The 12,062-nt window shown below is 38.5% G+C and overlaps 1 protein-coding gene across 1 annotated transcript in view; it reads left to right on the forward strand.

Annotated features, from left to right (window-relative positions):
* The window catches only part of CCDC141 (coiled-coil domain containing 141), a 206,288-nt gene that overhangs the window by 49,660 nt on the left and 144,566 nt on the right, over window positions 1–12,062 (forward strand). The window contains exons 3-4 of the mRNA XM_082657911.1: window positions 1,460–1,651; window positions 4,988–5,096. Coding sequence (XP_082514037.1) covers window positions 1,460–1,651; window positions 4,988–5,096 — 301 coding nt within the window. The remainder of the gene's footprint in view (window positions 1–1,459; window positions 1,652–4,987; window positions 5,097–12,062) is intronic.

Consider the following 12,062-nt stretch of genomic DNA (forward strand, 5'->3'; position numbering starts at 1 on the left):
TCCAGGCTGTCACAAAGCACCGAGCCAATATCCCTGTGCCATGCGGCTGCTTCCCACTAGCTATCTACCTTACTACGTTTGTTAGTGTGTATATGTCCATGACTCTCTCTCGCCCCGTCACAGATGTCTTTTCAAATGTTATTTCTTTTCAGTTTATTTCAAATGTTACGTCTTTTCAGTTTAGTTTTATGACTCCAGAAAACATAAATTAGTTGAATTTTTTTCCCCTTAATCTGATAATGTTCATCTTTTTTTTTTTTTTTTTTGCGGTATGCGGGCCTCTCACTGTTGTGTGTGTTGTGGCCTCTCCCGTTGCGGAGCACAGGCTCCGGACGCGCAGGCTCAGCGGCCATGGCTCACAGGCCCAGCCGCTCCGCGGCATGTGGGATCTTCCCGGACCAGGACACGAACCCGTGTCCCCTGCATTGGCAGGCAGACTCCCAACCACTGCACCACCAGGGAAGCCCATGTTCGTCTTTTAATTGAAAAGTTAACATCCATTTTTTGGGTGTTAACTGATATTTAATCATATTCCTATCGCTATATTTTGGGTTTTTGTGTGCCCAAATAAATGCGTTCTTATGTCTTCTGTTTTCTTTGTTGTATTTTGCATTAGCACATGTTTAGTTTCCTTTTCTGTTGACATTTTAGAATTTATTCATGTTATTGTTAGTCTATTATATTTTTAAATTGTGCCTTGATTTTGGTGCCAATATCAAGAACAAAACGGGATCTGTGGATCCTTCTTCATCCCCAAATGAGACAATTATGGAAGCACATGTTGCCCTTCATCTTCCATATTTTGTTGAAACAATTTGTAGTGTTGGTTACAGATATTCTAATCTTTACATTATGACTATTCACTTTCAAGAACTTACTCATAACATTTACACTAAGCTTCACAAGTATATTAACAATAACAACTATTTAGAATAAATAATAAATTTTACTGGGTTCATTTCTCACAATAGTTTTTTCATGATTACTCCTTTCTAGATGTATTCCAATTAGTTCTCCTTTTTTGAAATGTGAGGTCAACACAGTATTCTGTACCCCTGGGTATGTAGTTGTATTTTTAGGGGGGTGCTGTGCCGTGGCATGCGGGATCTTAGTTCCCCAACCAGGGATTGAACCCATGCCCCCTGTGGTGGAAGCACAGAGTCTTAACCACTGGACCTCCAGGGAAGTCCCTGTAGCTGTATATTTTTGATAAATCTCTACAGTGTTTGAACAATGTTTAAATGTGGATGTCTTTTGCCTGGCCATGCTCCGCAGTTCACCACAGTCTCCATTGCTCCCTCCTGCCTGCTTGATCTACCTGCCTGCACAGCAGTTTGTGTTTATAAATTCTCTTCTAGACCTTCCTAGAGTGCATATAATTTCAAAAATCCAAATGTTTAAAATATGATCCCAAGTTCTTATATTGAGTGACACTCTGTCTTTTCTTGCCTGGACTTAGGCTTTGGAAGACCGAGTATGGGAACTCCTGCAGGAAGCAGACAAGACGGCTCAAGAGAACAAGGATCAGAGCCAGGTCTATGATGCCATGGCCAAAACTCTGGGTGAAGCGTGGGCAGCCCTGGTCTCCATGCTTGAGAGAAGGAGGGAGCTTCTCAGGTTGACCTCTGAATTTTTTGAAAATGCCTTGGAGGTTTGTGTTTAAAAAAACTTTCCCCTTCTCCACATCAGAGCACTCATGAAAATGTTTTCTTTCTGCAAATAGACATTGTATTCAGTTCAAAAAATGGTAGAATAACCAAGATATATACATTTAATCTTTAATTTTCAAAAAATAAAATTGTTAATATTTTAAATGTAGGCCTTCAAACAAAAACTAAGTACAGTTAATTAAAATTGATAAATATTAAGTAAAAATGGGATCTTTTACCCATAAGTCATTTTGATATATTTCCCTCTTTAGATAATAGTAATACAATTACTAAATCAAATAATTACCCCTGATGATAGGATTACTAGGAAATGCTGGTCTAGCGTGTTCTTGTTAACTGAAAGTTGGAAGATACAATTTCTTCTACTGCTTATGAAAAAGAAATTGCAGAATATTCCATAGAATGTTTGACTTGTAAGCATAGTATATGATAGAGTACTTTCCTAAGGCATATAGTTGAGTTTCCATAGTCTGAGCTTGTTAAAATATAAGGGAAGGAAAAAGTCCTGGGCCTAAGTTTTTTTGAGGAACCCAATTTCAAAATGTAAGATTCAAAGAACATTATCAAAAGAGGTGTTATATTTAGTGTAAGATACTAACTGGAAATTTCACTACATTCATTTTGATGTGAAAGCACTGCTTCATTATGATAAAGCACTAAGTTGAAAAATATGACATTTCCAAACTGAAAATTCAGGACTTAAATCCAAAATAATGAAGGAAAGAAGATTAGTAATAGAACATTAAAATTGAGGTAGATAATTTCATACATCATGAACTCGTTTAAAAGTTAAAAGGAGGAGCAAAAATCTTATTGTAACTCTCAAGGTTTGTTTTTCACAATTTGAACACTGAAGTCCAACTCACAGATCATCTCGGGGAAAAGTTCCACACAGTTTTCTTCTCTGAAAAGAAATAAACCAAGCAAAATACACCTACAGGGGTCAAATTATAGATACATCTGATTCATTTCATCTTAGTAAGTGGGGTATAAGTATTAGTGCCCTTGAAATTCAGGTCATTTGAGCATAGGAAGTTATCTTTTTTTAAACATTAAGTCCAATATTTGTTTCTCACTGGGTAGGAGCATTAATACTAGCTGATTTTCTATATGATGAGAAATGACTTCCAGATATTACATGAAATAAAAGGAAGTGTAAGTCAACCTGTAATTCAACCCAGCACTCTGATTCCTCATGAAAAGATGAAGTTTCATATATTATCCTCCTTCCAATTTTGTGGACTACTTCATACTTAGCTGATGGAAAACTCCTACGTGATTTTCCCTGCCCCTTGTGTATGCCAAAGCAATTTTCATTAGTGATTCAAAAAAAAAGAATGAGGGTAAAATTAAGAATAGTGTCTTTGAAAAGTGTCCCCTTGTTGCCACTTCTATCCTGTACTACCTGCAGAAAGAAGAAAAGTAGGGAAAAGAAAATATCCCCAAGATAAAAGTTAATAGAACTTGAAGGAAGCTTTTTCTGAGTAAAGCATTGTTTATTTATTGGTTTGTTTTTTAAAAAGTGTCAAACCAGTTGAAATATAGATATAAGTTACACAGTGACTCCAAAACTTCTTGTAGTGATCTACAGGGAGAACCAAACTACCCACCAGGGTTTTGTTTTATTCTTTTTCTTTGAAGTTTCTCTTCAAAGAATGTCTTTAAAATCAACTATTAGAAATAGAATGAATTAGAGATGTAAACGATATGTAGATAGGATCCACTTACTGAACTATGTGCACGCAGGAGTTCTTTAGAAATACAAAATGACTTCTTATTGCGTGGTTGATAGTACAAGATGGCTTCAGGCTCACAGGCTTCTCAAACACTGTGCTTCAATTTAGAAACAGTGTCCCCAGGTGACAGTGTCCATCTGCTGGTTCTAACAGGATGGTAGAAGCCTTCTCTGCATTTCAAAAGGGGACGTGCTCATCAGTTGCTCTCTCATCTTTTCATGCCATTTATAACTGAATTTTATATGGCTATTGTAATAATCAAAATGTAGTAAATCTTGTTAATCAAATAGTCACATAAAAATATTAAATATCACTAAATCCAAAGATGAGAGTTTGGATAAAACTTGAAAAAAGGTGACAAGCACTGTGATAGGCTTCTGTGCCTTTCTCACTGATACTTCACCTTTATGAGTTTATTCTACACCTGATCCAAAGGTGAATGTGTTGATTTAAATGCTCTTATAAATGATAATAATTTCCTTTGAACCATAGTGCTAAAACAAACCAGTTATTTGTCCACTACTATGGATATACTGTACTAGCATAACCAAGTATACTTTTCCCTTTTCTAAAATTTGTATCTAAGGTTATTCCCCTGAGAATTTTGACATCACTTCAAGCATCTCCCTTTCATACTTCCTCTATGGAGAAACACAAAAAGAGAGACTGGTCATGTTCCTTACCACTTAGGGTGTCAAATTGCTCTTCCTTTTTTTTCTTGAAACAGAGGAGAAATTTTCTATTTTTCATTCTTGCTACATCTAATTTCATTTTTATTTCTATAAAAGTACATAAAATCATTGATAAAAATGCAAACAAAATTAAGTTATAGATTTAAAAGCTAAAAGTTTACCACCCCTCACCTATCCCTAATCCTATTCATTCTCACAAAGGCAACCCTTTGCTATGTATCTTTCTGGACCACTTTCTGTACAAATATATGTATTTTTGCTTTGTATAAGAAATAGGATTACACATTACTTCTCCTCACTCGGGCTAAAATCAAGTGTAGAGATGGGATTAGACTATGTATTATTCTGAAACTTACCTTTTTTAGTTCTAGGTCTAATTATAGAGGAAAAAATGAACTATATTTCAACCTCAAGTGGATTCTTAAGTTAAATTTACTAATAATTATGTAGGTTACTGGCTAACCAAACTTTTGTTGGTTTCTTTTAACAAACTTTCTGGTTGTTCTTTGAGAAACTGCTTTAGAATGTTGACAGTGGCTGTATTTGTATTATGGGACACAATAATTTTAGTTTAAAATTTCAATACACATTAGAATAGTAAACAAATTGGTTTACTTCAGCATAGATAACATATTTCCAAGTATGAAAAGAATGCAAAGGAAAGAGAAGAAAGTTCTTATCCTAGTACTTTGTAAACTGACTACATGCAAACACAAAACCTCATACAAACACGTGAGCCAGCACATGCTCACACAAACACACAGCTCATCACACAAACACATACACAATCAGCTAGGCCATTAATTCATGAAAAATGTTTACAAATAACTAAAAGTGGCACAGTGTTTTTTAGTTTTTCATATGTCTTTCTCCTGCATTTCTGTTGTAGTTTGCCATTAAAATAGACCAAACGGAAGATTTCCTCCAGAACACTCAGGAGTTTGAGAGTGCCGAGTCCTTGAAATCACTCCTTCAGCTTCATGAACATCATACCAAAGGCAAGAACTATTTCTTCCTCACATAAGCTTTTAAAGCTGTTAATATGGGAATGCTCATGCATGACAGTATATTTTTAATTTATCTGATTATGTATACCTCAACTTGTTCCAAGTAAGGTTAAATAAAGCCTTATTTCTGGTCATATTCTGCAAGAAAGAACTGGTTGTAAATGATTCTAAGGGGCGGTAGAGGAAGAGCCTCTGGGAGGTTCAGTTATGCAGTCTGCTAGATCTTAGTTCCTGAGGAGGAGCCATTTCCACCTCGCTCATCCTTACATATCCTCAGCATCTAGCGAGGTCTCGGCACTTGGTGGATCCTCGTGAAATATTTCCTTTTTTTATACAGTTTTAATTAATTAATTAATTAATTTTATTTGTTTATTTTTTTGGCTGCGTTGGGTCTTCGTTGCTGCACGCGGGCTTTCTCTAGTTGTGGCGAGCAGGGGCTACTCTTCGTTGCATTGCGCGGGCTTCTCATTGCGGTGGCTTCTCTCGATGCAGAGCACGGGCTCTAGGCATGTGGGCTTCAGTAGTTGTGGCACGTGGGATCAGTAACTGTGGCTCGTGGGCTCTAGAGCGCAGGCTCAGTAGTTGTGGTACATGGGCTTAGTTGCTCCGCAGCATGTGGGATCTTCCCAGACCAGGGTTCAAACCCATGTCCCTTGCATTGGCAGGCAGATTTTTAACCGCTGCGCCACCACGGAAGCCCCTCATGAAATATTTCTTGATTGAATAAATGGTTGAATTCAGTGACTGTTTCTTCTAAGGGTCAGGAAATGAAGGTCACCCTTTCAATAACAGCTCTGAATAAGGAAATTTTCCTTCACTATTGGACTTTAAAAAAAAAAGGATTAGTGAACTTTTTCCAGATAAAAATCTAATAAAACACTATATAAAATTATTTTCAACTCCCCCCAAAACAACTGTAAAGATTGTCTAGTTGTTAACCAACAATTTGTATGCTAGGCCTTTTCCACCAGCATTTGGGCTGGACCAGGGCTGTAGTAAGAAAGGCATTTGTAGAAGAACACCTGTTTACTGTAATCTTTTTCCGTGAAAGCAGATTAGATAAATAGATAGGAACAATACTTCTTTTCTTCCTAATGGGTTCTTCCAATTATTACTGAGTACAAGTGGATGGCTTCCTGAATTCATTTGTCTTAGTTCTAACTCACCTTCTAGCTTCACAAACCTGGTCGTGCTAGACAGGGACAAAAGTTGTTTTTAAAGCCACAGACAGATTGTGTTTATATCACCCTCCAAAGGACCCTAGATAGTAGATCATTATTTTTCTAAAACTCAAAGATTAAAGGACTCAATCTTTCCTGTGTAAATTTTTTGAGATCTGACTACATATATACCTATAATTTTAACAGATTACTGTTCTGTAGGACCTGTCACTAGCAGGGGTTATAAACAGCATCAAAAGTATCAGCATTATGGGGCTTCCCTGGTGGCGCAGTGGTTGAGAGTCCGCCTGCCGATGCAGGGGACACAGGTTCGTGCCCCGGTCCGGGAAGATCCCACATGCCGCGGAGTGGCTGGGCCCGTGAGCCATGGCCGCTGAGCCTGCGCATCTGGAGCCTGTGCTCCGCAACGGGAGAGGCCACAACAGTGAGAGCCCCGCGTACAGCAAAAAGCCAAAAAAAAAACAAAAAACAAAGTATCAGCATTAGAGCAACGGCCTGCCCATTTTTATACAGCGACAGCAATCTAGCTGTGCCCAAATTCCTCTTAGGAGACTGGAAAGTGACTTGAGTCCAGGCCACTGAGATGGGTTCTGTGGCCTCAATTCAATCTTCATGCCACCAACAAGATCATCACAAAGCAATTTCACCTCCAGAAACCTGACAGTGACTGATGCTTCTGATGAAGAGGTTCAGTACTGAGGCAGTCAAATGAAAGCATTTTCCGGAGGGACTGGAGGGGGAGGTTGTGGAAGTAGGGACTTTTCCATAAATGTTTGGGGATGCAGCTAGAAGCGGGGAATGCTTAAATGCTGTTGTTAATGTTGGCTCCTTCAATTACTAGGATCTGTGACTCAGTGAGCCGGTTTTCATGGGGCACATGCTGCTTTGTTTGGAGGGCTTAGGCTACAGGGCCCTGGCATCCAGCTGACGGTGGGACCAATGCCCTGCCTTTCAGGGGTGTCCACGGGGCCTCCTCTTAATCTAGAAAGATGGATAACAGTGCTAGCCAAAGACAGGAAGCATAGTTTATTTTTGTGATGACAAAATATTCTTCCATCCTGGTGGCATGTTTATCATGACGTTTTTGTGTCCCTCTGTGTGATACGTGAAGCACAGGGATTGCAGGAGACTCTAGTCAGGATATTTGGCTCCCAATTCATATGCCCAAGGGTAAAGGGTAACTTCAAGGGCTTTGTTTTCATAATATGGGAGTTGGTGAAATTTATTAATCAACTAATTCAGTGGAATATGATTAAGATTACCTGATTTGAAATACATATTCAAGAACAAAACTCTGATTTTCAGTTAAGGATGTCATTTCTGTCTTGGTTCATTTAGGATGCTCTAACAAAATGCCACAGAGTAGGTGACTTGTCAACAACAGAATTTTATTCCTCCCCGTTCTGGAGGCTGGATGTCTGAGATCAGGGTGCAGTATGGTCCGGTGAGGGCCCTCTTCTGGGTTGCAGACTTCTCATTGTGTCCTCACATGGCAGAAGGGATTAGGGAGCTCTGTGAGGTCTCTTTTATAAGAACACTAATCCCATTCACGAGGACTTCATCCTCATGACCTAGACACCTCCCAAAGGCCCCACCTCCTAATGTCATCACATTGAGCATTAGGATTTCAACATATGAATTGTAGGGGGATAGACATTCATATCACAGCAATATCTATTATCTTTAAATTTAAGGAAATAAATTATAGCTATAACTACAGCTAGCAATTATGATAAGTGAGATGTTGATCAGTGAGTAGCACAAAATGTGAATGTTAGGATAATGAAGGTTAATAGCATGACTGGAAAAACTATAATCAAACTTATCCCTAATATTCATGGTATTTCAATTTATGTCAAAATCTATACTTTTTTCTTCTTCAGCAATGCTAAGGCTATGTTGCATGTCAGAGACTTATCCTGTAGCATTTCAGAGATCAGAACCAGGATGAATGGGTTGAAGGTTTTACCCTCTGGAAAGTTATAGAATACGTTCATTCCCTCCACTATGCGACAATCCTTGAAATAGTTGAAGCCTAACGTGTCCTCTCTAGTCTTCTCTCCTTTGGGTGGAACATGCCTAGTTAGTTAAAGTGTTTCCCAGCAAACATAGTTTCCAGACTACTTATCAGACTGGTTGCTTTCAATTCAACAACACATAATTAAACAGTATTTTCTGAACCCGTGCCAGGTGAGAAAACCAGAGTCATGTGTGTTGAAAGAGTACATGCCCTTGTCCTCAGGAAGCCTACAATTTGATGGGGCATGTATACATTTATTGGTGAATTCTCTCTGTTCTTTCTGTGGGTCCCTCTGTTACACCACCCGGCACACTGTGTAGTAATAATTTATTTCCCTGTTCTTCATCACCAGATTATGAGACTCTGGAGGACTGGGATTATTACATCTCTTAACCTCCAAGGTTTAGAATAACATCCAACTCAAAGTATGTTTATTGAGTGTTATTTGTATATAATCCCAATTTAAGACTCAGTAGCAGATGCAAAATGAGCAATAAACAAGGTACTACAGGGACATTAAGGAGGAGAAAATTGGTTATAAACCCTGAAGAATCACAATTGCACCTTCCAGTTTTCCAATGGCCTTCTTTTTTTTTTTTTTTTTTTTTTTTTTTTGTGGTACACGGGCCTCTCACTGTTGTGGCCTCTCCCGTTGCGGAGCACAGTCTCCGGATGCGCAGGCTCAGTGGCCATGGCCCACGGGCCCAGCCGCTCCACGGCATGTGGGATCTTCCTGGACCGGGGCACGAACCCGTGTCCCCTGCATCAGCAGACGGACTCTCAACCACTGCGCCACCAGGGAAGCCCCCAATGGCCTTTATAAAATGAACATAACGCCTAAGAAGCTTCCTCACAGGAATAATCATATTATTACTTCCTTTGTCTTAGATGTTCTATGTATATTTTAAATGCAGCTGAGATATAGGTACTTTGGGGTCTATTATACTATTTTCTCTATGTTTGTGTGTATTTTAAAATACCCATTAATGAGTTTAAGAAATACCATCTCATTGAGTAATATTTGGAATATTTAAAAATGTATTTGGAAGAAATGTCACCCATGTTCCCAGTGTCAGAATGTGACCTTGATGCTTTTTAGAAAATACTCATTTGGAAAGGTTAGCAAGCTATAAATTCACTTTGACTTGTGTATATCTCTCGTTTATCCATCTTAAGTTAGTTATTTATACTTAATATTGATGACAAACTGTAAAGTTATTAATATAAAGTATACTTTAATATTTTTTTAGATATAATTACAATTAAAACAGTTAAACAACAAAAATTTATTGACTATCTACTAGCCTTACATCACAAGGTATTATGTCATAAGCGGGGCTTGTATATAGAGAACAATACAATCATTAAAATAAATGCACTGTAGAGATTTTGTATTTCTTGAAGTTCATGATATATCTAGGTCGTTTACCCCTGAGGAAAAATACATCACTTTGTATGATCAACTGATGGAATAAATAGCTAGGAAAGCATAAACAGTGAAAAAAATGGTAAGATGTAAGAAGCTGACAGAGGAAACTTAGAGAACAATTGATCCACTTTAAGCACCACTGTAGTAACAGGTAACAGACTGACCATAGGCTGGGTGCATTTGTACACGTTAACTTGGGCTCAGGAGGCTGCATGCCTGGTGGTACCATGGTGGTGGTTATACCATTTTGGCAAAAGTTGAAACAGAAAACCAGAAAAAGATTGCAAATGGAAATTTTCGCTAATTATATGTATTTTGTGGGGACTAGAACAGATTGGCCTGACCCATTGTGAGTCTGCAATACCCTGAGCATGGAAAGCTGTGCTTCCCTCTTTCATTTGAAAAGTCTGTTGTGAAAGAGCTAGTTAATGAAAGGAAGAAAAGAAGTACTACGTGGAAACCCCGCCACCTGCCCATACTTCCTGTGTGTGTGTGTGTGTGTGCGTGCGCACGTGTGTGTGTGTATGTATGTAACTGTTCACAATATCATAACAAATTCTTGAATGTAAGGAAATATGTATACCTACATATGGAGAATCAATTATACTGATGATTACATTAAGACTCTACAAATCAAAACTCTTCAGTTTGATAGCCAAGGACTTCTATAACTTGTTTTCACCTCATTTTCAAGTTATTTCTTTCCCTTGCACGTAAGAATTTTTTCTAGACAGATAGGTTTTTTCTGCCTCTGTCCCTCTCATTTTGTTCATGTTTGTTTCCACTTCTCCTTTTAAGAGATTTACTTTAATTTGAATGCTCTCCCTGACTTTTCTTCTTCTGCTTGACTTATCCCATTCCCTGTCCTGCTTCCAAGAATATGGTTGTTTTTGTTGTTTGTTTTTTTGTATTATTAATCCTCAATCAAATTGCCCAGTGCACCTAATCACACCTTTCTTACTCTGAGCAGATAGCACCATCTAATACTTTATTGGACAGATCTAGGTCATATGGCATAAACGATTTGAAATTCTTTCCTTTTTATCTCAAAATATCTCTTTACAGCATCTTCCCTTATCTCAGTCTCTCTTCATCTCTCAAAAAAGGTGTCAGTTTAAAGAGACAATCGACCCAAATACCACAGTCATTGCTGTGTTGTTCAGCTGTCAGATGCTAGAATGCTAAAGAGTGCCACAGCGCAGTGGGAAGAACACTGAGCTACTAACCAGAATGCATGGCTTTTAGCACTGATAAGTCCATTTCTAATAGTGTGACATACTTATATTTTCTGGGTGTTCTTCATAGTTCTCCCATCTAAAAATAAAAAGCAGTGTATTCAACCCTGCTGATAGTCTATCCTTTTTTTTTCTTCTAACAACAAATGTCTCAAAGATTGTCCTTTCCTGTTGATTTCACTTCATCACTGCCTTCCCACTTCTCAACCTGGTGACTTGGCTTCTGTTTCTATCACTTACCCGTCACAAAACCCCAAGTCTTCCCAACATCTCTTTTTTTACATCTCTGGCAGACTGCTGATCTCTAGCACCTATAGCTCTAATTCTTCCCCCTCTTTTAATACATTTGATTTCATTCTAGCATTATACAAAATTATCGAATACCTCCCCTGTGCCAGTCACTATGCTAGTGCTGAGGATACTGTCACCGTCCCTGTCCTCATATGTGCATTGGAGCCTAGTGGCAAAGACAGATTTTAGTCAGCTAACCCAATGCATAAATGTAGAACTAGCTGTGATAACAGCTGTGAATGAGAGGAACATCCGGCTATGAGAACACTTAATAGGAGGATTTGGTCCAGTCTGGTTTGTCCTTTGAGGAATTGACAATTGACTAAGACCTGAAGTATGAGTAGAATAAAGGTGGAGAAGGAATGTGTTGAGGAGAATTGTATCCCTGGCAGAGAATGTAGTAAAAAGTTCTGGGGCAACAAGGAGTATACCATGTGTGAAGTATTTAAAGAAGATATGGATAGAGGTAAAGAGACTGAGACAATCTGAAAGGGAAAATAAGGACCAGACCCTTATTTTCCCTGGTCTGTCCTTAATTCTAAGACACTGGGAAGCCATTGGGGTGTGTGTGTGTGTGTGTGTGTGTGTGTGTGTGTGTGTGAGAGAGAGAGAGAGAGAGAGAGAGAGAGAGAGAGAGTGTGTTTAGAAATGATCTTTCTAATATATGGAGAATGGATGAAATGGATTGGAGAGGAGATGCAATTAAGAGGTGACTGCACAAATCCAGGAAACAGATGACGTTTTCTGGCTTGTGGGGAATGGGTAGTTTCCCAAGGGCTCTTCCAATGGAGCCCCAAGTGA

Source organism: Grampus griseus (assembly GCF_964374135.1).
Source record: "Grampus griseus genome assembly, chromosome: 7".
Lineage (NCBI taxonomy): Eukaryota > Metazoa > Chordata > Mammalia > Artiodactyla > Delphinidae > Grampus > Grampus griseus.